The 25,079-nt window shown below is 44.0% G+C and overlaps 1 protein-coding gene across 2 annotated transcripts in view; it reads right to left on the reverse strand.

Moving 5' to 3' along the window:
* Positions 1 to 10,493: 10,493 nt before the first annotated feature.
* plcd1a (phospholipase C, delta 1a) overlaps positions 10,494 to 25,079 on the reverse strand; it is a 127,798-nt gene continuing 113,212 nt past the window's right edge. Inside the window, exons 9-15 of one of the 2 annotated variants that reach the window (XM_045210425.1) lie at positions 17,179 to 17,346; positions 15,575 to 15,731; positions 14,724 to 14,840; positions 14,400 to 14,578; positions 13,738 to 13,873; positions 11,292 to 11,441; positions 10,494 to 11,215 (exon numbers count right to left, since the gene is read on the reverse strand). In XM_045210425.1, coding sequence (XP_045066360.1) covers positions 11,124 to 11,215; positions 11,292 to 11,441; positions 13,738 to 13,873; positions 14,400 to 14,578; positions 14,724 to 14,840; positions 15,575 to 15,731; positions 17,179 to 17,346 — 999 coding nt within the window. In that variant the 3' untranslated portion in view covers positions 10,494 to 11,123. Of the gene's footprint in view, positions 11,216 to 11,291; positions 11,442 to 12,652; positions 13,187 to 13,737; positions 13,874 to 14,399; positions 14,579 to 14,723; positions 14,841 to 15,574; positions 15,732 to 17,178; positions 17,347 to 25,079 lie in introns of those variants that run through there. The other variant, XM_045210426.1, reaches the window with a different exon arrangement.

A 25,079-nucleotide genomic window follows, 5' to 3' on the forward strand; every position in this document is an offset into this window, starting at 1 on the left:
TGACAGACACATCAGGGTTGCCAATCAAGGTGGTGCTCTTCAAAATATGTCTTACTTGTAGAAAGCGGAAAAAGTCCTGCTTTGGGAGTCTATTTCTCAACCATCTGCTCAAATGACAATCAAATCTTATCAGCAAATAAATCATTTAGTCTGCATATGCCCTTATTAAGCCAAATGTTAAAGCCAGCACCCAGCAATCCTGGTCCAAAATCTGGGTTGTTAAGAATCGGGGTAAGAGCAGAGGTTAGTTTGGACCTTCCCAAAAAACGTTGAACTGACCTCCATGCCTGGAGTGTATTAAGTGTAATGGGATTATTGCAGTGATCTTTTACAGACTTGAAACTTCTGAAAATGTAAAGATCCTGCAAGGGGTATTTTGAAAAAGAAGTCTCAATGTCTAACCAAATAGAGGAGTCATCATTTGTGATCCAGTCAGACATATAACATAAGTGATAAAAGCACTGATAAAACCTAATATTGGGCAGATCCAAGCTGCCCATAGAACCTGGCAGCTGCAATATTGTCATCTTAAGTATTGGCTTGTGTTTACTCCATATGAAGGAACTTAACCAGCCATGTAAATCTTGTATTACCTTATTGGAAAGTAAGACTGGGATCATTTGGATTGAGTAAAGTAGTCTAGGTAAAACAAATCTTTTTCAAGAGGGATATTCTACCCAACCATGAAATCGTTTAGAGAGTTCCGGATCCTGTCTTATTGTATCAAATAAGGGAACAAAATTGACTTTGTACATTTGCTGGAATTTAGGAGTTAGGAATATACCCAGATACAGTGAGGGAAAAAAGTATTTGATCCCCTGCTGATTTTGTACGTCTGCCCACTGACAAAGAAATGATCAGTCTATAATTTTAATGGTAGGTTTATTTGAACCGTGAGAGACAGAATAACAACAAAAATATCCAGAAAAACGCATGTCAAAAATGTTATAAATTGATTTGCATTTTAATGAGGGAAGTAAGTATTTGACCCCCTCTCAATCAGAAAGATTTCTGGCTCCCAGGTGTCTTTTATACAGGTAACGAGCTGAGATTAGGAGCACACTCTTAAAGGGAGTGCTCCTAATCTCAGCTTGTTACCTGTATAAAAGACACCTGTCCACAGAAGCAATCAATCAATCAGATTCCAAACTCTCCACCATGGCCAAGACCAAAGAGCTCTCATAGGATGTCAGGGACAAGATTGTTGACCTACACAAGGCTGGAATGGGCTACAAGACCATCGCCAAGCAGCTTGGTGAGAAGGTGACAACAGTTGGTGCGATTATTCGCAAATGGAAGAAACACAAAATAACTGTCAATCTCCGTCGGCCTGGGGCTCCATGCAAGATCTCACCTCGTGGAGTTGCAATGATCATGAGAACGGTGAGGAATCAAGCCAGAACTACACGGGAGGATCTTGTCAATGATCTCAAGGCAACTGGGACCATAGTCACCAAGAAAACAATTGTTAACACACTACGCCGTGAAGGACTGAAATCCCGCAGCGCCCGCAAGGTCCCCCTGCTCAAGAAAGCACATATACAGTGGGGCAAAAAAGTATTTAGTCAGCCACCAATTGTGCATGTTCTCCCACTTAAAAAGATGAGAGAGGCCTGTAATTTTCATCATAGGTACACGTCAACTATGACAGACAAATTGAGAAAAAAAAATCCAGAAAATCCCATTGTAGGATTTTTAATGAATTTATTTGCAAATTATGGTGGAAAATAAGTATTTGGTCACCTACAAACAAGCAAGATTTCTGGCTCTCACAGACCTGTAACTTCTTCTTTAAGAGGCTCCTCTGTCCTCCACTCGTTACCTGTATTAATGGCACCTGTTTGAACTTGTTATCAGTATAAAAGACACCTGTCCACAACCTCAAACAGTCAGACTCCAAACTTCACAATGGCCAAGACCAAAGAGCTGTCAAAGGACACCAAAAACAAAATTGTAGACCTGCACCAGGCTGGGAAGACTGAATCTGCAACAGGTAAGCAGCTTGGTTTGAAGAAATCAACTGTGGGAGCAATTATTAGGAAATGGAAGACATACAAGACCACTGATAATCTCCCTTGATCTGGGGCTCCATGCAAGATCTCACCCCGTGGGGTCAAAATGATCACAAGAACGGTGAGCAAAAATCCCAGAACCACACGGGGGGACCTAGTGAATGACCTGCTGAGAGCTGGGACCAAAGTAACAAAGCCAACCATCAGTAACACACTACGCCGCCAGGGACTCAAATCCTGCAGTGCGAGACGTGTCCCCCTGCTTAAGCCAGTACATGTCCAGGCCCGTCTGAAGTGCATTTGGATGATCCAGAAGAGGATTGGGAGAATGTCATATGGTCAGATGAAACCAAAATATAACTTTTTGGTAAAACTCAACTCGTCATGTTTGGAGGACAAAGAATGCTGAGTTGCATCCAAAGAACACCATACCTACTGTGAAGCATGGGGTTGGAAACATCATGCTTTGGGGCTGTTTTTCTGCAAAGGGACCAGGACGACTGATCCGTGTAAAGGAAAGAATGAATGGGGCCATGTATCGTGAGATTTTGAGTGAAACCCTCCTTCCATCAGCAAGGGCATTGAAGATGAAACGTGGCTGGGTCTTTCAGCATGACAATGATCCCAAACACACCGCCCGGGCAACGAAGGAGTGGCTTCGTAAGAAGCATTTCAAGGTCCTGGAGTGGCCTAGCCAGTCTCCAGATCTCAACCCCATAGAACATATTTGGAGGGAGTTGAAAGTCTGTGTTGCCCAGCGACAGCCCCAAAACATCACTGCTCTAGAGGAGATCTGCATGGAGGAATGGGCCAAAATACCAGCAACAGTGTGTGAAAACCTTGTGAAGACTTACAGAAAACGTTTGACCTGTGTCATTGCCAACAAAGGGTATATAACAAAGTATTGAGAAACTTTTGTTATTGACCAAATACTTATTTTCCACCATCATATGCCAATAAATTCATTAAAAATCCTACAATGTGATTTTCAGGATTTTTTTTTCTATTTTTGTCTGTCATAGTTGACGTGTACCTATGATGAAAATTACAGGCCTCTCTCATCTTTTTAAGTGGGAGAACTTGCACAATTGGTGGCTGACTAAATACTTTTTTTCCCCACTGTACATGTCACACCCTGGCTCTGGGGACTCTATATGTTGAGCCAGGGTGTGTAGATTCTATGTGTTCTATGTTCATTATCTAGTTGTTGTATTTCTATGTTGGCCAGAGTGGTTCTCAATCAGAGGCAACGAGTGTCAGCTGTTGCTGGTTGTCTCTGATTGGGAACCACATTTAAACAGGCTGTTTTCCCACAGTAGTTGTGGGATCTTGTTCCTTTTGGTTTGTTCCGTGTTGGTTGTGTTTAACCCAGGACGTCACGTTATCGTTTTGTTCGTGTTATCACTTTTGATAATAAAGTATGTTCGCTCATCACGCTGCGCCTTGGTCTACTCCGTTCAACGATCGTGACAATACAGGCCCGTCTGAAGTTTGCCAATGAACATCTGAATGATTCAGAGGAGAACTGGGTGAAAGTGTTGTGGTCAGATGAGACCAAAATCGAGCTCTTTGGCATCAACTCAACTCGCCGTGTTTGGAGGAGGAGGAATGCTGCCTATGACCCCAAGAACACCATCCCCACCGTCAAACATGGAGGTGGAAACATTATGCTTTGGGGGTGTTTTTCTGCTAAGGGGACAGGACAACTTCACCGCATCAAAGGGATGATGGACGGGGCCATGTACCGTCAAATCTTGGGTGAGAACCTCCTTCCCTCAGCCAGGGCATTGAAAATGGGTCGTGGATGGATATTCCAGCATGACAATGACCCAAAACACACGGCCAAGGCAACAAAGGAGTGGCTCAAGAAGAAGCACATTAAGGTCCTGGAGTGGCCTAGCCAGTCTCCAGACCTTAATTCCATAGAAAATCTGTGGAGGGAGCTGAAGGTTCGAGTTGCCAAATGTCAGCCTCGAAACCTTAATGACTTGGAGAAGATCTGCAAAGAGGAGTGGAACAAAATCCCTCCTGAGATGTGTGCAAACCTGGTGGCCAACTACAAGAAACGTCTGACCTCTGTGATTGCCAGCAAGGGTTTTGCCACCAAGTACTAAGTCATGTTTTGCAGAGAGGTCAAATACTTATTTCCCTCATTTAAAATGCAAATCAATTTATAACATTTTTGACATGCGTTTTTCTGGATTTTTTTGTTGTTATTCTGTCTCTCACTGTTCAAATAAACCTACCATTAAAATTATAGACTGATCATGTCTTTGTCAGTGGGCAAACGTACAAAATCAGCAGGGGATCAAATACTTTTTTCCCTCACTGTATATAAAACCTGAGGGAGACCATTTAAAAGGAAAGGGGGGAGAGGTAGTAGGTACGGAGTGAAGACTACCATAGCCTCTGACTTAGTTACATTCATCTTGTAGCCTGAGAATTCACTGAATAATTCAATAATATTAACAAGAGATGTTATTGAGGTCTCGGGGCTAGAGATGAATATCAGGACATCATCAGCATACATACAGTGGGGAAAAAAAGTATTTAGTCAGCCACCAATTGTGCAAGTTCTCCCACTTAAAATGATGAGAGAGGCCTGTAATTTTCATCATAGGTACACGTCAACTATGAGAGACAAAATGAGAAAAAAAAATCCTGAAAATCACATTGTAGGATTTTTAATGAATTTATTTGCAAATGGTGGAAAATAAGAATTTGGTCAATAACAAAAGTTTCTCAATACTTTGTTATATACCCTTTGTTGGCAATGACACAGGTCAAACGTTTTCTGTAAGTCTTCACAAGCTTTTCACACACTGTTGCTGGTATTTTGGCCCATTCCTCCATGCAGATCTCCTCTAGAGCAGTGATGTTTTGGGGCTGTCGCTGGGCAACACGGACTTTCAACTCCCTCCAAAGATTTTCTATGGGGTTGAGATCTGGAGACTGGCTAGGCCACTCCAGGACCTTGAAATGCTTCTTACGAAGCCACTCCTTCGTTGCCCGGGCGGTGTGTTTGGGATCATTGTCATGCTGAAAGACCCAGCCACGTTTCATCTTCAATGCCCTTGCTGATGGAAGGAGGTTTTCACTCAAAATCTCACGATACATGGCCCCATTCATTCTTTCCTTTACACGGATCAGTCGTCCTGGTCCCTTTGCAGAAAAACAGCCCCAAAGCATGATGTTTCCACCCCCATGCTTCACAGTAGGTATGGTGTTCTTTGGATGCAACTCAGCATTCTTTGTCCTCCAAACACGACGAGTTGAGTTTTTACCAAAAAGTTCTATTTTGGTTTCATCTGACCATATGACATTCTCCCAATCCTCTTCTGGATCATCCAAATGCACTCTAGCAAACTTCAGATTGGCCTGGACATGTACTGGCTTAAGCAGGGGGACACGTCTGGCACTGCAGGATTTGAGTCCCTGGCGGCGTAGTGTGTTACTGATGGTAGGCTTTGTTACTTTGGTCCCAGCTCTCTGCAGGTCATTCACTAGGTCCCCCCGTGTGGTTCTGGGATTTTTGCTCACCGTTCTTGTGATCATTTTGACCCCACGGGGTGAGATCTTGCGTGGAGCCCCAGATCGAGGGAGATTATCAGTGGTCTTGTATGTCTTCCATTTCCTAATAATTGCTCCCACAGTTGATTTCTTCAAACTGGGAGTCAGCTCTCATTTTAGCTAAGTACGCCAAATATTTTCCTGGTTTATCGCCATATTCATAAAGCTTTTGCCTGACAAATCTAATTTTCTTTCCAGCGTCCAATGTTAGGAGAGAGTCCAACGTTGATCTAAGGACTGATATTTCCTTTAATAGGGCAGGAGTGGGAATATTTCCTTTAATAGGGCAGGAGTGGGAATATTTCCTTTAATAGGGCATGAGTGGGAATATTTCCGTTAATAGGGCAGGAGTGGGAATATTTCCTTTAATAGGGCAGGAGTGGGAATATTTCCTTTAATAGGGCAGGAGTGGGAATATTTCCTTTAATAGGGCAGGAGTGTGAATATTTCCTTTAATAGGGCAGGAGTGTGAATATTTCCTTTAATAGGGCATGAGTGGGAATATTTCCGTTAATAGGGCAGGAGTGGGAATATTTCCTTTAATAGGGCAGGAGTGGGAATATTTCCTTTAATAGGGCAGGAGTGGGAATATTTCCTTTAATAGGGCAGGAGTGGGAATATTTCCTTTAATAGGGCAGGAGTGGGAATATTTCCATTAATAGGGCAGGAGTGGGAATATTTCCTTTAATAGGGCAGGAGTGGGAATATTTCCTTTAATAGGGCATGAGTGGGAATATTTCCTTTAATAGGGCAGGAGTGGGAATATTTCCTTTAATAGGGCAGGAGTGGGAATATTTCCGTTAATAGGGCAGGAGTGGGAATATTTCCTTTAATAGGGCAGGAGTGGGAATATTTCCTTTAATAGGGCAGGAGTGGGAATATTTCCTTTAATAGGGCAGGAGTGGGAATATTTCCTTTAATAGGGCAGGAGGGGGAATATTTCCTTTAACAGGGCAGGAGGGGGAATATTTCCTTTAATAGGGCAGGAGTGGGAATATTAATGTAGTCCTTCTCTTTAGTTTCTAAGTCACCCTCTAAGGTTTTTGCTTTTCAAGTTTTTTCTGCCTCTTAGTGGCTGAGTATGACAATCAGACCCCTGGAGTATGCTTTACAGGTTTCCCAAAGGAGCGAGGGGTTATCTGTTGATTGGGAGTTAATAGAGAAAAATGCTTTAAACTCTGTAATAAAATATGATGTAAATCTATGGTCTTTAAGAATGGTTGTATTCAATCTCCAGTGTCTTGATGGATTGGGTGGCCCTTTGAGGTTTATGTCCAGGATCACCTCAGCATGCTTCCTATATTAGAAGATTCAACAAAGACGTCCTGGGCATAAAAAAGTAATCTATTAGTCTGACATCCATGAGGTGCAGAGAAAAAGGTGAACTCTCTGTTGGAGGGATGAAAGGTTCTCCAAACATCAGCATACCCCAGATCATCACAAATAGCTATAAGCGACCTAGCTTGAGGAGAGGGTGAAGCTATGCTGCTGGGAAACTTGTCAATAAGGGGGTTCAACAAACAATTAGAATCTCCAACCACTGCAGTGTCTGAGTTTAATTCGGAGAAGTCTAGAAATACCTTAGTGAGGAAATCAGGGGGGATGTAAATATTCATTATGTAAATGTTCTGCCCTTATGAAGTACCTTTAATTATAACAAAACTACCAAATGTATCTTTCACACAATTCAACACCTTAAGTGGTAGGTTATTTTTCACAGGAATTGCCACACCTCTACTTCTGGATGTAAATGATGAGAAACTCTTGACCAAACCCTCCTTGTTGCAATTTCAGACGCTCCTTATCATCCAAATGAGTTCCTTGTAACAGAGCAATATCAGTACCTTTTTCCTTTTAATGGGGTTATGGCTCCCTCTAATGTTCCATGGGACTAGACCCTAACAGGAGAAAGGTGAGACACTCCTCCACTGGAGGAGATCTTGGTGGGCTATACTCAGCCTTGTCTCAGGGTAGTAGGTTGGTGGGCTATACTCAGCCTTGTCTCAGGGTAGTAGGTTGGTGGGCTATACTCAGCCTTGTCTCAGGGTAGTAGGTTGGTGGGCTATACTCAGCCTTGTCTCAGGGTAGTAGGTTGGTGGGCTATACTCAGCCTTGTCTCAGGGTAGTAGGTTGGTGGGCTATACTCAGCCTTGTCTCAGGGTAGTAGGTTGGTGGGCTATACTCAGCCTTGTCTCAGGGTAGTAGGTTGGTGGGCTATACTCAGCCTTGTCTCAGGGTAGTAGGTTGGTGGGCTATACTCAGCCTTGTCTCAGGGTAGTAGGTTGGTGGGCTATACTCAGCCTTGTCTCAGGGTAGTAGGTTGGTGGTCTGTTGATATCCCTCTGGTGGTGTGGGGGCTGTGCTTTGGCAAAGTGGGTGGGGTTATATCCTGCCTGGTTGGCCCTGTCTGGGGGTATCGTCGGACGGGGCCACAGTGTCTCCCGACTCCCCCCTGTCTTAGCCTCCAGTATCTATGCAGCAATAGTATATGGTTCCTCTCTAGGTTTCTTCCTAGGTTCCTGCCTTTCTAGGGAGTTTTTCCTAGCCACCGTGCTTCTACATCTGCATTGCTTGCTGTTTGGGGTTTTAGGCTGGGTTTCTGTATAGCACTTTGTGACATCTGCTGATGTAAAAAGGGCTTTATGAATAAAATGTCATTGATTGAACTATCACTAACCCAGCAGAGGTGAGACACATTAACTATCACAAACCCAGTAGAGGTGAGACACATTGGTAATGGTTTTAAATAGACAGCAGGGGGCAGTATAACACTTCTCACTCTCGTTCTCTCGCTCGCTCTCCCTCCTCTCCATTTCTGTCTTGCTCTCCTCTGTCTCTCTCCTCTCTCTCTTTCCCTCCCTCTCTGTCTCTCTCTCTCTCCTCCTCTCTCTTTCCCTCCCACTCTGTCTCTCTCTCTCTCTCTCTCTCTCCTCCTCTCTCTCTTTCCCTCCCTCTCTGTCTCTCTCTCTCTCCTCCTCTCTCTCTTTCCCTCCCTCTCTGTCTCTCTCTCTCTCTCTCTCCTCCTCTCTCTCTCTCTCTCTCTCTCTCTCTCTCTCTCTCTCTCTCTCTCTCTCTCTCTCTCTCTCTCTCTCTCTCTCTCTCTTTCTCTCTGTCTCTCTCTCTCTCCTCCTCTCTCTCTTTCTCTCTGTCTCTCTCTCTCTCCTCCTCTCTCTCTTTCCCTCTTTCTCTGTCTCTCTCTCTCTCCTCCTCTCTCTCTTTCCCTCCCTCTCTGTCTCTCTCTCTCTCTCCTCCTCTCTCTCTTTCCCTCCCTCTCTGTCTCTCTCTCTCTCTCCTCCTCTCTCTCTTTCCCTCCCTCTCTGTCTCTCTCTCTCTCTCCTCCTCTCTCTCTTTCCCTCCCTCTCTGTCGCTCTCTCTCTCTCTCTCTCTCCTCCTCCTCTCTCTCTCTCTCTCTCTCTCTCTCTCTCTCTCTCTCTCTCTCTCCTCCTCTCTCTCTTTCCCTCCCTCTCTGTCTCTCTCTCTCTCCTCCTCTCTCTCTTTCCCTCCCTCTCTGTCTCTCTCTCTCTCTCCTCCTCTCTCTCTTTCCCTCCCTCTCTGTCTCTCTCTCTCTCTCCGTTGTCAGGACTCTCTCTCTGATGTGTATCTGGAGAACCTGCTGGGTTGTTCTCGGTCTGGTTTCCAGCGGCTGCCCAAGTGGCGGCAGAATGACCTGAAGAAGAAGGCGGGGCTGTTCTGAGTGGGCAGTCAATCATTTGGAATGAGTTGAATGGCTATATTTTCATTGATTGTGTTCAAGTTGTGTTTGAGTTGCCATACTTTTCAAATACAGTTCTAGCTTGAGGAACTGTACATACATGATGAGCTCTACAAATAAATAATATTATACAAATTAATATTATTATTATTATAATAATTATTATACTTCAGCTGATGAAGTCACTGCCAGGGAACCTGCCAGATACTGGCATGTACGTTACCAACAGCAATACCACTTTCATTTTCAGTCTCTTTAACATTATTTATTGAACAAAACTATGCCCTTCACTGATATGTTCTACCCGTATGCTGAACAGAATAAAAAGCAGGGGTGTTTTTTTTTACATTCAAAATTAATTAAATCAAGATATATTTTAAATGTTTTAATCATTATGATAAGTTGCTGTATTGTGTTTTGTTGTATTTACTGCAACTCAGTATACGACCATAATGAACAAACCCTTTCAAACCACATGGATAATTATCATAAAGCTGTCACAAAATCTCTCAAAATAAAAACTATTCACCATCAAAAACTTTTCTAAATTCTTATTTTATTCAAGAACATGTGCAAATGCAGTTTACTGAAAAACAACAGTAAGATATTATGACCACAGCTCCTTGATGTCTTTATACTCGGACATTTCTCCTGTTATATTGTTACACAGCTGATATTAAGAGAGGAGTGTTAGAGGAACCAAAGTAGATAATAGATGGCTTGATGTGTATTTCATATGAACAGTCAGTAACAACAGTCAGTAACAACAGTCATAACAGTCAGTAACAACAGTCATTACAACAATGGGTAACAACAGTCAGTAACAACAGTCATAACAGTCATTACAACAGTCATAACAACAGTCATTACAACAATTGGTAACAACAGTCAGTAACAACAGTCGGTAACAACAGTCAGTAACAACAGTCACAACAGTCAGTAACAACAGTCATAACAGTCATAACAGTCGGTAACAACAGTCATAACAACAGTCATAACAGCAGTCATAACAACAGTCGGTAACAACAGTCGGTAACAACAGTCATAACAGCAGTCATAACAACAGTCGGTAACAACAGTCAGTAACAACAGTCACAACAGTCAGTAACAACAGTCATAACAACAGTCATAACAGACAGTAACAACAACAGTCATAACAGCAGTCATAACAACAGTCATAACAACAGTCATAACAGCAGTCATAACAACAGTCGGTAACAACAGTCATAACAACAGTCGGTAACAACAGTCGGTAACAACAGTCGGTAACAACAGTCATAACAGCAGTCATAACAACAGTCGGTAACAACAGTCATAACAACAGTCGGTAACAACAGTCGGTAACAACAGTCATAACAACAGTCATACTTCGAACTTCAGAGATCCGAATTGAATAGAGCCCTTAGTCAGCTTCTCTTAAAAGAAGTGTAAAGATAAAAGAGATTGTAAAACGTTAAAAATCAACATATTAAAAACTTTGTCAGTTACAGCTCAATAATGGGGGAGGGGTCAGTATGGATTGGACTTTTTAGTATGATGTGGGTGGGGCCAGTGTGGTGTGGGAGGTGTTAGTATGATGTGGGAGGGGTCAGTGTGGTGTGGGAGGGGTCAGTATGATGTGGGAGGGGTCAGTATGATGTGGGAGGGGTCAGTGTGATGTGGGAGGGGTCAGTATGATGTGGGAGGGGTCAGTGTGGTGTGGGAGGGGTCAGTCTGATATGGGAGTGACCAGTGCGGTATGGGAGAGGTTAGTGTCATGTGGGAGTGGCTAGTGTGGTATGGGAGGGGTTAGTATGATGTGGGAGGGGTTCGTGTGAAGTGGGCAGGGTCTATTTGGCGTCCAGCAGCATGAGGTGAACAAACAGGCCAGCAGAGGGGATGACATCACCACGCTTGTTGAGCAGAGGGACTTGGCGGTAACCTGGGAAACAGGACGTGAGGTTTGAACAAGTCAGCAATGAGGAGAGGAAAGAAGGCAAGAGAGCGAGGAGTGTTACCGTTCTGTAGACTGGTGAGTGGCAGGCAGTACTGTCCAATCAGGTCGTTCTGTGAGGTGGAGTCATAGTCTTCGACGAGGAAGCGGACCAGGGCCAGCTCTGGTACCTGGATGTCAAACTGGAACATCTGATTCCACATGGGGTTAAAACCTGCAGAGAGGAACATCGTTCCACATGGGGTTAAAACCTGCAGAGAGGAACATCGTTCCACATGGGGTTAAAACCTGCAGAGAGGAACATCATTCCACATGGGGTTAAAACCTGCAGAGAGGAACATCGTTCCACATGGGGTTAAAACCTGCAGAGAGGAACATCGTTCCACATGGGGTTAAAACCTGCAGAGAGGAACATCGTTCCACATGGGGTTAAAACCTGCAGAGAGGAACATCGTTCCACATGGGGTTAAAACCTACAGAGAGGAACATCGTTCCACATGGGGTTAAAACCTGCAGAGAGGAACATCGTTCCACATGGGGTTAAAACCTGCAGAGAGGAACATCGTTCCACATGGGGTTAAAACCTGCAGAGAGGAACATCGTTCCACATGGGGTTAAAACCTGCAGAGAGGAACATCGTTCCACATGGGGTTAAAACCTGCAGAGAGGAACATCGTTCCACATGGGGTTAAAACCTGCAGAGAGGAACATCGTTCCACATGGGGTTAAAACCTGCAGAGAGGAACATCGTTCCACATGGGGTTAAAACCTGCAGAGAGGAACATCGTTCCACATGGGGTTAAAACCTGCAGAGAGGAACATCGTTCCACATGGGGTTAAAACCTGCAGAGAGGAACATCGTTCCACATGGGGTTAAAACCTGCAGAGAGGAACATCGTTCCACATGGGGTTAAAACCTGCAGAGAGGAACATCGTTCCACATGGGGTTAAAACCTGCAGAGAGGAACATCGTTCCACATGGGGTTAAAACCTGCAGAGAGGAACATCGTTCCACATGGGGTTAAAACCTGCAGAGAGGAACATCGTTCCACATGGGGTTAAAACCTGCAGAGAGGAACATCGTTCCACATGGGGTTAAAACCTGCAGAGAGGAACATCGTTCCACATGGGGTTAAAACCTGCAGAGAGGAACATCGTTCCACCTGGGGTTAAAACCTGCAGAGAGGAACATCGTTCCACATGGGGTTAAAACCTGCAGAGAGGAACATCGTTCCACATGGGGTTAAAACCTGCAGAGAGGAACATCGTTCCACATGGGGTTAAAACCTGCAGAGAGGAACATCGTTCCACATGGGGTTAAAACCTGCAGAGAGGAACATCGTTCCACATGGGGTTAAAACCTGCAGAGAGGAACATCGTTCCACATGGGGTTAAAACCTGCAGAGAGGAACATTGTTCCACATGGGGTTAAAACCTGCAGAGAGGAACATCGTTCCACATGGGGTTAAAACCTGCAGAGAGGAACATCGTTCCACATGGGGTTAAAACCTGCAGAGAGGAACATCGTTCCACATGGGGTTAAAACCTGCAGAGAGGAACATCGTTCCACATGGGGTTAAAACCTGCAGAGAGGAACATCGTTCCACATGGGGTTAAAACCTGCAGAGAGGAACATCTGATTCCACATGGGGTTAAAACCTGCAGAGAGGAACATCGTTCCACATGGGGTTAAAACCTGCAGAGAGGAACATCGTTCCACATGGGGTTAAAACCTGCAGAGAGGAACATCTGATTCCACATGGGGTTAAAACCTGCAGAGAGGAACATCGTTCCACATGGGGTTAAAACCTGCAGAGAGGAACATCGTTCCACATGGGGTTAAAACCTGCAGAGAGGAACATCGTTCCACATGGGGTTAAAACCTGCAGAGAGGAACATCGTTCCACATGGGGTTAAAACCTGCAGAGAGGAACATCTGATTCCACATGGGGTTAAAACCTGCAGAGAGGAACATCGTTCCACATGGGGTTAAAACCTGCAGAGAGGAACATCGTTCCACATGGGGTTAAAACCTGCAGAGAGGAACAGAAGGCCTGGATCAGATTCTGACACTGCGTGTGTGTGTGGTTGTGTGTGTGTGTGTGTGGTTGTGTGTGTGTGTGTGTGGGTCTGTTTGGTGTGTGTGTGTGTGTGTGTGTTTGTGTGTGTGTGTTTGTGTGTCTCACCGTTGTTCTCGATGGAGTATGTCTCCTTGCTGGAGGTGTGTGTGTGTGTGTGTGTGTGTGTGTGTGTGTGTGTGTGTGTGTGTGTGTGTGTGTGTGTGTGTGTGAGTGTGTGTATCTGGGTCTGTTTGGTGTGTGTGGTTGTGTGTGTGTGTGTGGTTGTGTGTGTGTGTGTGTGTGTGTGTCTCACCGTTGTTCTCGATGGAGTATGTCTCCTTGCTGGAGGTGTGTGTGTGTGTGTGTGTGTGTGTGTGTGTGTGTGTGTGTGTATCTGGGTCTGTTTGGTGTGTGTGGTTGTGTGTTTGTGTGTGTGTGTGTGTGTCTCACCGTTGTTCTCGATGGAGTATGTCTCCTGGCTGGAGGTGTCGGCTGCAACACCATAGATCTCCACTTTAACCAGCGGGTCCACGATGGATTTAGGCTTGTCCTTGTTTAACTTGGGAAGCTGCTGGGCTGAGATCACCTGGAGATACACACACAGAGGCATACATACACACACACACACACACACACACACACACACACACACACACACTTGAGGTCTATAGCAGAAAGCCTTGTGACTAAGGATATTTCAAAGCTGCATTGATTTTATGTCCTGTAGTGCAGTTTAGTACACAACATAATGAATCTCTCTTGAACCATATCTCATCTCAATTAAATGAAATCTTGTCATTTGAAGCGATGCCAGTCAGTTCCTAACCCCATTCCTCTTAGTAGTGGTAACTATAAGATACACAATATAGAGGCAGTGCACAGAAACTCCTTGCCGTTATCAGAAGGCCATTCTCCTTCCTCAATATATTGCTATTGTATTAATCAATGTACCATTCTCCGTAGTAGCCTTCACTGTGTTCTACTAGTAGCTATTATAATACACTTTAGTGATATTCCACTAATATAATACACTATAATATAATATATAATTCAATATAATACATACAGTATACACTATAATATATAACACACTATAGCGGTGTTCCTCTCACCATGACGTGGAAGGTCTTGTGTTTGATCCAGGGTCCCTTGGTGGGGGTCACAGGGTTGAACTCTGACCCAGCGTATCTCTGGAAGTCAGGCTTCAGGACGTATCCACTCAGCCCGTTGGATCGGAACCTGCCCTGGTTCAGGTCCATCTCCTTAGACGGAGTCTGGAAGTTTAGCGCCACTGGAGAGAAGAAATTATAATCAATAAAGCATCTTCATGCATTTATAGAGAAAGGGGAAGACTGTGGTATGAGCTGGTACAGAGATTGTTCATGTCAATGTTATCAGAGGATTCTTAAATAAAAGTATAATTGAAGAGAGAGTACCAATCTGACAGCCTGCGTTCCACAGGGGAACAGGGTTGTAGTTGGAGGAGGCTGTTCTGGAGCCGGCTGGGTAGATACGGCTCAGCTTGGTCATGTTGTGGTGGATAAAGGCATTTGCTGGGAGAGAGGTAAACCAGACAGGACAATGATGCAATCCTTGTAAGAACTGTTCTAGAACATGCATAATGAAAGTGTGTTCTAGAACATGCATAATGGAAGTGTGTTCTAGAACATGCATAATGGAAGTGTGTTCTAGAACATGCATAATGAAAGTTGTGTTCTAGAACATGCATAATGAAAGTTGTGTTCTAGAACATGCATAATGGAAGTGTGTTCTAGAACATGCATAATGAAAGTTGTGTTCTAGAACATGCATAATGAAAGTTGTGTTCTAGAACATGCATAATGAAAGTTGTGTTCTAGAACATGCATAATGGAAGTTGTGTTCTAGAACATGCATAATGAAAGTTGTGTTCTAGAACATGCATAATGAAAGTTGTGTTCTAGAACATGCATAATGAAATCTATGTTCTAGAATGAAATGTCTATAGTACTCTGAATCAAGGCTGAAAGGTCCTTTTATCCAGGCTTGACAGAAGAGAGGGATTTACCTGCTGTCTCAGCCAGGTGAACAGCCTTGACAGAAGAGAGGGATTTACCTGCTGTCTCAGCCAGGTGAACAGCCTTGACAGAAGAGAGGGATTTACCTGCTGTCTCAGCCAGGTGAACAGCCTTGACAGAAGAGAGGGATTTACCTGCTGTCTCAGCCAGGTTAACGGCCTTGACAGAAGAGAGGGATTTACCTGCTGTCTCAGCCAGGTTAACGGCCTTGACAGAAGAGAGGGATTTACCTGCTGTCTCAGCCAGGTTAACGGCCTTGCTCTCTTTGAAGGAGGACATCTCATAGAAGGCCTGGTTGTGTTTGGCGTGTTCAAAATCGGAGAAGTGGACACTCTTACAGTAGATCACCAAGTCAGACAGTTGCTTGGCTAGCTTGATCTTTGACTTCTGAAAAGCAATAAGACATCATCTTTATAATATTAACATCTACAGAAATAGAGATGTTATGAATGAATTTCTGTCAAAGTATTCCCATATGTGTTTTCCTTGGCATATGGCTTGACATTTGAAATGGAACTAGTTCTGCTGAGGACAGCATATGGCTTGGCATTTGAAATGGAACTAGTTCTGCTGAGGACAGTTTTGCAGCTAATCCAGCTAATCCAGTGTGCCTTGGCCCTGTTGGGGGTTTATGTGTTTGGCACCACAGTAGCATGACTATGTCTATTGGGCCTTGGTAGTGCCCCACTAGGGACTAGGGTGACCACAGTCCTGTGGGCCTTGGTAGTGCCCCACTAGGGACTAGGGTGACCACAGTCCTGTGGGCCTTGGTAGTGCCCTACTAGGGACTAGGGTAACCACAGTCCTGTGGGCCTTGGTAGTGCCCTACTAGGGACTAGGGTGACCACAGTCCTGTGGGCCTTGGTAGTGCGCTACTAGGGACTAGGGTGACCACAGTCCTGTGGGCCTTGGTAGTGCCCTACTAGGGACTAGGGTGACCACAGTCCTGTGGGCCTTGGTAGTGCGCTACTAGGGACTAGGGTGACCACAGTCCTGTGGGCCTTGGTAGTGCCCTACTAGGGACTAGGGTGACCACAGTCCTGTGGGCCTTGGTAGTGCCCTACTAGGGACTAGGGTGACCAGAGTCCTGTGGGCCTTGGTAGTGCCCTACTAGGGACTAGGGTGACCACAGTCCTGTGGGCCTTGGTAGTGCCCTATTAGGGACTAGGGTGACCACAGTCCTGTGGGCCTTGGTAGTGCCCTACTAGGGACTAGGGTGACCAGAGTCCTGTGGGCCTTGGTAGTGCCCTACTAGGGACTAGGGTGACCACAGTCCTGTGGGCCTTGGTAGTGCCCTACTAGGGACTAGGGTGACCACAGTCCTGTGGGCCTTGGTAGTGCCCTACTAGGGACTAGGGTGACCACAGTCCTGTGGGCCTTGGTAGTGCCCTACTAGGGACTAGGGTGACCACAGTCCTGTGGGCCTTGGTAGTGCCCTACTAGGGACTAGGGTGACCACAGTCCTGTGGGCCTTGGTAGTGCCCTACTAGGGACTAGGGTGACCACAGTCCTGTGGGCCTTGGTAGTGCCCTACTAGGGACTAGGGTGCCATTAGGGACACCAGGTCTTTAACTACCTTGGCACCACAGCAATCAATAGTCAATATACAGGCTATATACAGGGGGTACCGGTACCGAGTCAATATACAGGCTATATACAGGGGGTACCGGTACAGAGTCAATATACAGGCTATATACAGGGGGTACCGGTACAGAGTCAATATACAGGCTATATACAGGGGGTACCGGTACCGAGTCAATATACAGGCTATATACAGGGGGTACCGGTACTGGGTCAATGTGGGGGTACAGGTTAGTTGTGTTTATACCATTACCTTGGCTTTGGCCTTCTGTCCGTTGGAGTCTGTCTTGGAGTTGTTGGTCTCTGCAGCCTCGTCCTCCTCTGAGACACAGTCGTCCTCTTCTCCAGGACTGATGCTGCTGAAGACGGCATCCAGCTTGTTCAGTCGTTTCCCCTTGATGATGAACCGACCCTTCAGCTCCTACACAGAGACAGACAGATACACATTGTAATGTAATTATCAACGCAAAAAAAATACAAAATACCAGGACACCTTGTTAAGGGTTCAGCAGTGAAGCTGGTGCAGTGAAGCTGGCCCTGTTGTATTTGTTCCAGTTCATTGTTGTTATTATTATTATACCAGTTCTTCGGTCCCACTCCTCACCCCATATGACCTAGAGTCCTGAAATTCAGTGCATAGGTCCCTCTTCTCACAAGGAACACATTAGCCTAATGAACCCATAAGGTCCACCTGACGGGCGCCCCCAGGTGGTGAAGGTAGGAAACAACACCTCCACTTCGCTGATCCTCAACACAGGGGCCCTACAAGGGTGCGTGCGCAGCCCCCTCCTGTACTCCCTGTTCACCCATGACTGCATGGCCAAGCACGCCTCCAACTCAATCATCAAGTTTGCAGACGACACAACAGTAGTAGGCTTGATTACCAATAATGACGAGACCGCCTACAGGGAGGAGGTGAGGGCTCTGGGAGTGTGGTGCCAGGAAAATGACCTCTCCTTCAACGTCAACAAAACAAAGGAGATGATCGTGGACTTCAGGAAACAGAAGAGGGTGCACCCCCCTATCCACATCGACGGGATCGCAGGGGAGAAGGTGGAAAGATTCAAGTTCCTTGGCGTACACATCACTGACAAACTGAAATGGTCCACCCACACAGACAGTGTGGTGAAGAAGTCGCAACAGAGCCTCTTCAACCTCAGGAGGCTGAAGAAATTTGACTTGGCATCTAAAACCCTCACAAACTTTTACAGATGCACAATTGAGAGCATCCTGTCGGGCTGCATGACCCCCTGGTACGGTAACTGCACCGCCCACAACCGCAGGGCTCTCCAGAGGGTGGTGCGGTCTGCCGAACTCATTACCGGGGGCAAACTACCCGCCCTCCAAGACACCTACAGCACCCGATGTCACAGGAAGGCCAAAAAAATCATCAAGGACATCAACCACCCGAGCCACTGCCTGTTCACCCCACTATCATCCTGAAGGCAAGGTCAGTACAGGTGCATCAAAGCTGGGACCGAGAGAATGAAAAACAGCTTCCATCTCAAGGCCATCAGACTGTTAAATAGCCATCACTAGCACATTAAAGGCTGCTGCCTATTGAAATCACTGGCCACTTTAAGAAATGGAACACTAGTCACTTTAATAATGTTTACATATCTTGCACTACTCATCTCATATGTATATACTGTACTCTATTCTATAATATTCTACTGTATCTTAGTCCATGCAGCTCTGTCATTGCTTGTCCATATATGTATATATTCTTAAATTCCATTCCTTAGTTAGATTTGTGTGTATTGGGTATATGTTGTGAAATTGTTAGATATTACTTGTTAGATATTACTGCACTGTCGGAGCTAGAAGCACAAGCATTTCGCTACACCCGCAATAACGTCTGCTAAACACGTGTATTTGAAAAATAAGATTAGATTAGATTAGATTTGATGATGGATTTTCCGCCATTTTGAATTTTGTGAAAAACACTTAAATGACATCTCCTCCGGAACCACTGGGCCGATCTGGATTAACCTTGACATATGGCATCTATGGACCAAGGTCTCTCACCGCAATATTTTCCAGACTAGTATATCAAACAATATGGCCGATACTGACCAATAAACGTTAATGTAGCCGTGGTCTGGCACATTAATGCATATAAAATAAAATAAAATATTTTAAAAAATCAGACATGGTACACGTTTCAAACAGTCAAGACTCAACATATTCAAACGTATTCAGATCGACCACACGGTGGCCATATACTGTGCACATGCTTATATCTTATGATCTGTTTGACTCAGAGTGATGAAATTTGGCACACAATGTAAGGGAAATGAGTCTAGCTAATCTGTAAAGTATGGTTCAAATGTTATTGAGTCTAGCTGACATAGTTACGTGTGTGTATTCATCTTTACTGGGTAGTAGATGGTTATGGTTTTAATATGCTGGCAAGTTAGGCAACATAGTGCCTCTTTCTAAAACAAGATCTCCATAATTTGCAACATCTTCCATCCTCCAGGAGAGCTAGTGGGTGGGCAGGCTGTTGTTCCTGCTCTAACACACCACAAATCAGCTGCCCAACATGACCTTCATCGGCTGACTGATGTTTCAGCAGGGCTGGAAGAAAAGCCTGCACGCCCAGTAACTATCCAGATGACTGATGTTTCAGCAGGGCTGGAAGAAAAGCCTGCACGCCCAGTAACTATCCAGATGACTGATGTTTCAGCAGGGCTGGAAGAAAAGCCTGCACGCCCAGTAACTATCCAGATGACTGATGTTTCAGCAGGGCTGGAAGAAAAGCCTGCACGCCCAGTAACTATCCAGATGGAGGTTGAGCACACAGTAGCCTAACACTTATTTGACTTTGTGGGAGGTTAAATGCCTTGCTGAAGGGTACAACAGCAGGCCATTGTACATATGAGCAGAGACTAGCAGTGGTTACTTACATCATACAACACAATCTTTTGTAACTTTTTTGACCAATGGTATTACAGACTATTTTTTATTTTTGGACAAGTGACTTAAACTTTCGGACAAGTAAAAAATCAAGCCCTGTGTGGTCTGAGCGGTTTAGCTAATCCACAATCCCAATCCAATCAGATGAACACATGAAAAAGACAAAAGAGAGACAATTACGTTAGCCAATGTCCACAGTATATTATCCAATACTGAACTGATAACTAGATTGTTACATTGAGTTTCAGTTTGGGTGATTTGGACAAGCAGCTAAACATGTTGATGTCAACCTCTGTGTGGAAGGAATAGGCTAATTACTGGGGATGTCACTAGTGTGCTTTCCTTCTGTGATCTTCCCTTCTGTGATCTTTCCTTCTGTGATCTTCCCTTCTATGTCCTTCCCTTCTGTGATCTTTCCTTCTGTGATCTTTTCTTCTGTGATCTTCCCTTCTGTGATCTTTCCTTCTGTGATTTTCCCTTCTGTGATCTTTCCTTCTGTGATTTTCCCTTCTGTGATCTTTCCTTCTGTGATCTTTCCTTCTGTGTTCTTTCCTTCTGTGATCTTCCCTTCTGTGTTCTTCCCTTCTGTGATCTTCCCTTCTGTGATCTTCCCTTCTGTGTTCTTCCCTTATGTGATTTTCCCTTCTGTGACCTTTCCTTCTGTGATTTTCCCTTCTGTGATCTTTCCTTCTGTGTTCTTTCCTTCTGTGATCTTTCCTTCTGTATTCTTCCCTCCTCCATTCTTTACTGCCCATTGTTCAATAGGTCCACTCGTTGCTGAGGAATTCATCCTTTCCCCATCAGTACTAGATAGATGGTTGTGGTTATAACATGCTGGCAGCAATATAGTGGCTCTTTTTTAAACCATTGTTAACTTTCATGCCTGGAATTTATTGATCAAATTAGACAGACAATACTGTAGCAGCAACATGTCTTTCTATCTAAATATTTGAAATAGGACCTATTCCACCAGATGGGGAAATCATCAATCAGACATTCACTGATAGGACTAGAGCAAAGTAACCTAACTTTTGCAAAACACATTTCCACCACTGTTATTGTTGGCAAAGTTAGCTTACGTGTACACATTTATGGAGAGCCCTAAAAGTTCATCATTTACATTTACATTTTACATTTTATGACGCTGTCACTGGCTGACTGAAGAGAGGTCAGCGAAACCACCTGGGGACTTCAGTAGAGAGAATGCATCTATGATCAGTTTTACCATCCTACCAGCTTCAGTAGAGAGAATGCATCTATGATCAGTTTTACCATCCTACCAGCTTCAGTAGAGAGAATGCATCTATGATCAGTTTTACCATCCTACCAGCTTCAGTAGAGAGAATGCATCTATGATCAGTTTTACCATCCTACCAGCTTCAGTAGGAGAATGCATCTATGATCAGTTTTACCATCCTACCAGCTTCAGTAGAGAGAATGCATCTATGATCAGTTTTACCATCCTACCAGCTTCAGTAGGAGAATGCATCTATGATCAGTTTTACCATCCTACCAGCTTCAGTAGAGAGAATGCATCTATGATCAGTTTTACCATCCTACCAGCTTCAGTAGAGAGAATGCATCTATGATCAGTTTTACCATCCTACCAGCTTCAGTAGAGAGAATGCATCTATGATCAGTTTTACCATCCTACCAGTTTCAGTAGAGAGAATGCATCTATGATCAGTTTTACCATCCTACCAGCTTCAGTAGAGAGAATGCATCTATGATCAGTTTTACCATCCTACCAGCTTCAGTAGAGAGAATGCATCTATGATCAGTTTTACCATCCTACCAGCTTCAGTAGAGAGAATGCATCTATGATCAGTTTTACCATCCTACCAGCTTCAGTAGAGAGAATGCATCTATGATCAGTTTTACCATCCTACCAGCTTCAGTAGAGAGAATGCATCTATGATCAGTTTTACCATCCTACCAGCTTCAGTAGAGAGAATGCATCTATGATCAGTTTTACCATCCTACCAGCTTCCACCCTCAGTCCTTACCATCTCACGGAATTTGCATATTTTCACAACATTTTGGCAAAGCTTGCTAGGTGGCTAACGCATTAACAGAGAGGTATATTTTCTGGGTGATTTAAATATTGACTGGCTTTCATCAAGCTGCCCACTCAAGAAAGAGCCTCAAACTGTAACCAGTGCCTGCAATCTGGTTCAGGTTATCAATCAACCTACCAGGGTAGTTATAAACAGCACAGGAATGAAATCATCAACATGTATTGATCACATCTTTACTAATGCTGCAGAAATGTGCTTTAATGTATCCTAATCCATTGCCTGTAGTGATCACAATATAGTAGCCATATCTAGGAAAACCAAAGTTCCAAAGTCTGGGCCTAATATAGTGTATAAGAGGTCATACAATAAGTTTTGTAGTGATTCCTATGTTGTTGATGTGAAGAATATTTGTTGATATGTGGTGGGTAATGAGGAGCAACCAGACGCTGTACTGAAATAGCTTATCCCAGTTACTAATAAGCATTCACCCATTAAGAAAATGACTGTTAAAATGTTAAATCCCTGTGGATTGATGAGGAATTGAAAAATGGTATGGTTGAGAGGGATGAGGCAAAAGAGATGGCAAATAAGTCTGGCTGCACAACCGATTGGCAAACATACTGCAAACTGAAAAATCATGTGACTAAACTGAATAAAAAGAAGAAGAAACTAAACTATGAAACAAAGATAAATGACATAAAGAATTATAGTAAAAAGCTTTGGAGCACCTTCAATTACATTTTGGGCAAAAATACATTTATTGAATCAGATGGCTCATTCATCACAAAACCCACTGATATTGCCAATTACTTTAATGATTTTTTCATTGGCAAGATTAGCAAATTTAGACATGACATGCCAGCAACAAAAGCTGACACTACACATCCAAGTATAACTGACCAAGTTATGAAAGATAAGCGTTGTAATTTTGAATTGTGATTGTGGAAGAGGTGAATTTTTTGTTGTTGTCTATCAACAATGACAAGCCACCGGTGTCACGCCCTGACTCTGAGGACTTGTATTTGTTGAGTCAGGGTGTGTATTTTCTGGGTTTGTGTTTGCTATGTCGATGTTCTATGTTTAAGATCTAGAATGGGTAGATCTATGTTGGCCTGGGTGGTTCCCAATCAGAGGCAGCTGTAGCTCGTTGTCTCTGATTGGGGACCATACTTAGGCAGCCTGTTGGCACCAGTTAGTTGTAGGATCTTGTTCCGTGTAAGGTATGTTGTTTGTGTGCTACCTTGGACTTCACGTTTCGTTTGTTGTTTTGTCATGTGTTTAGTCGTTAATAAATATGAATGCATATCACGCTGCGCCTTGGTTCGACCAGTCTTTAAACGATCGTGACAACCGGGGTCTGACAACTTGGATGGAGAATTACTGAGGATAATAGCGGACGATATTTCCACTCCCATTTACCATATCTTCAATCTAAGCCTACTAGAAAGTGTGTGCCCTCAGGCCTGGAGGGAAGCAAAAGTTATTCCGCTACCTAAGAATATTAAAGCCCCCTTTACTGGTTAAAATATCCGACCAATCAGCCTGTTACCAACACTTAGTAAACTTTGGGGAAAAATTGTGTTTGACCAGATACAATGCTATTTTACAGTAAACAAATTGACAACAGACTTTCAGCATGCTTATAGGGAAGGACATTCAACAAGCACAGCACTTACACAAATGACTGATGATTGGCGGAGAGAAATTCATGATTAAAAGATTGTGGGAGCTGTTTTGTTAGACTTCAGTGTGGCTTTTGACATTATCGATCATAGTCTGCTGATGGAAAAACCTATGTGTTATGGCTTTACACCCCCTGCTATAATGTGGATAAAGAGTTACCTGTCTAACAGAACACAGCGGGTGTTCTTTAATGAAAGCCTCTCCAACAAAATCCAGGTAGAATCAGGAATTCCCCAGGGCAGCTGTCTAGGCCCATTACTTTTTTCAATCTTTGCTAATGACATGCCACTGGCTTTGAGTAAAGCCAGTGTGTCTATGTATGTGGATGACTCAACACTATACACGTCAGCTACTACAGCGACTGAAATGACATCAACACTTAACAAAGAGCTGCAGTTAGTTTCAGAATGGGTGTCAAGGAATAAGTTAGTCCTAAATATTTCAAAAACTAAAAGCATTGTATTTGGGACAAATCATTCACTAAACCCTAACCTCAACTAAATCTTAATGTGGAAATTGAGCAAGTTGAAGTGACTAAACTGCTTGGAGTAACCCTGGATTGTAAACTGTCATGGTCAAAACATATTGATACAACAGTAGCTAAGATGGGGAGAAGTCTGTCCATAATAAAGTGCTGCTCTACCTTCTTAACAACACTATCAACAAGGCAGGTCCTACAGGCCCTAGTTTTGTCACACCTGGACTACTCTTCAGTCGTGTGGTCAGGTGCCACAAAGAGAGACCTCTGAAAATTAAAATTGGCTCAGAACAGGGCAGCTTGCCTGACCCTTAAATATAGACAGAGAGCTAACATTAATACATCTCACATGGCTCAAAGTGGAGGAGAGATTGACTTCATCACTACTTGTCTTTGTAAGAAGTGTTGACATGCTGAATGCATCGAGGTGTCTGTTTAAACTACTAGCACACAGCTCAGAAACCCATGCATACCCCACAAGACATGCCACCAGAGGTCTCTTCACAATACTCAAGTCCAGAACAGACTATGGGAGCCGCACAGTACTACATAGAGCCATGACTACATGGAACTCTATTCCACATCAGTTAACTGATGCAAGCAGTAGAATCAGATGTAAAAAACCAGATAAAAATACACCTTATGGAACAGCGGGGACTGTGAAGAGACACACACACACATGATAAGACACGCCCTCTACACACACGTACACATGGATTTTATATTGTAGATATGTGGTAGTAGAGTAGTGGCCTAAGGGAAGACACTGAATGTGTTGTGAAAAGTAATGTCATGTAATATTTTAAATCAGAGTAGCTGCTGCCTTGGCAGGAACTAATGGGGATCCATAATAAACCCCAGGAAGAGTAGCTGCTGCCTTGGCAGGAACTAATGAGGATCCATAATAAACCCCAGGAAGAGTAGCTGCTGCCTTGGCAGGAACTAATGGGGATCCATAATAAACCCCAGGAAGAGTAGCTGCTGCGTGGTAGGAACTAATGGGGATCCATAATAAACCCCAGGAAAAGTAGCTGCTGCCTTGGCAGGAACTAATGG

This window comes from Coregonus clupeaformis, chromosome 34 (assembly GCF_020615455.1).
Source record: "Coregonus clupeaformis isolate EN_2021a chromosome 34, ASM2061545v1, whole genome shotgun sequence".
Taxonomy (NCBI): Eukaryota; Metazoa; Chordata; class Actinopteri; order Salmoniformes; family Salmonidae; genus Coregonus; species Coregonus clupeaformis.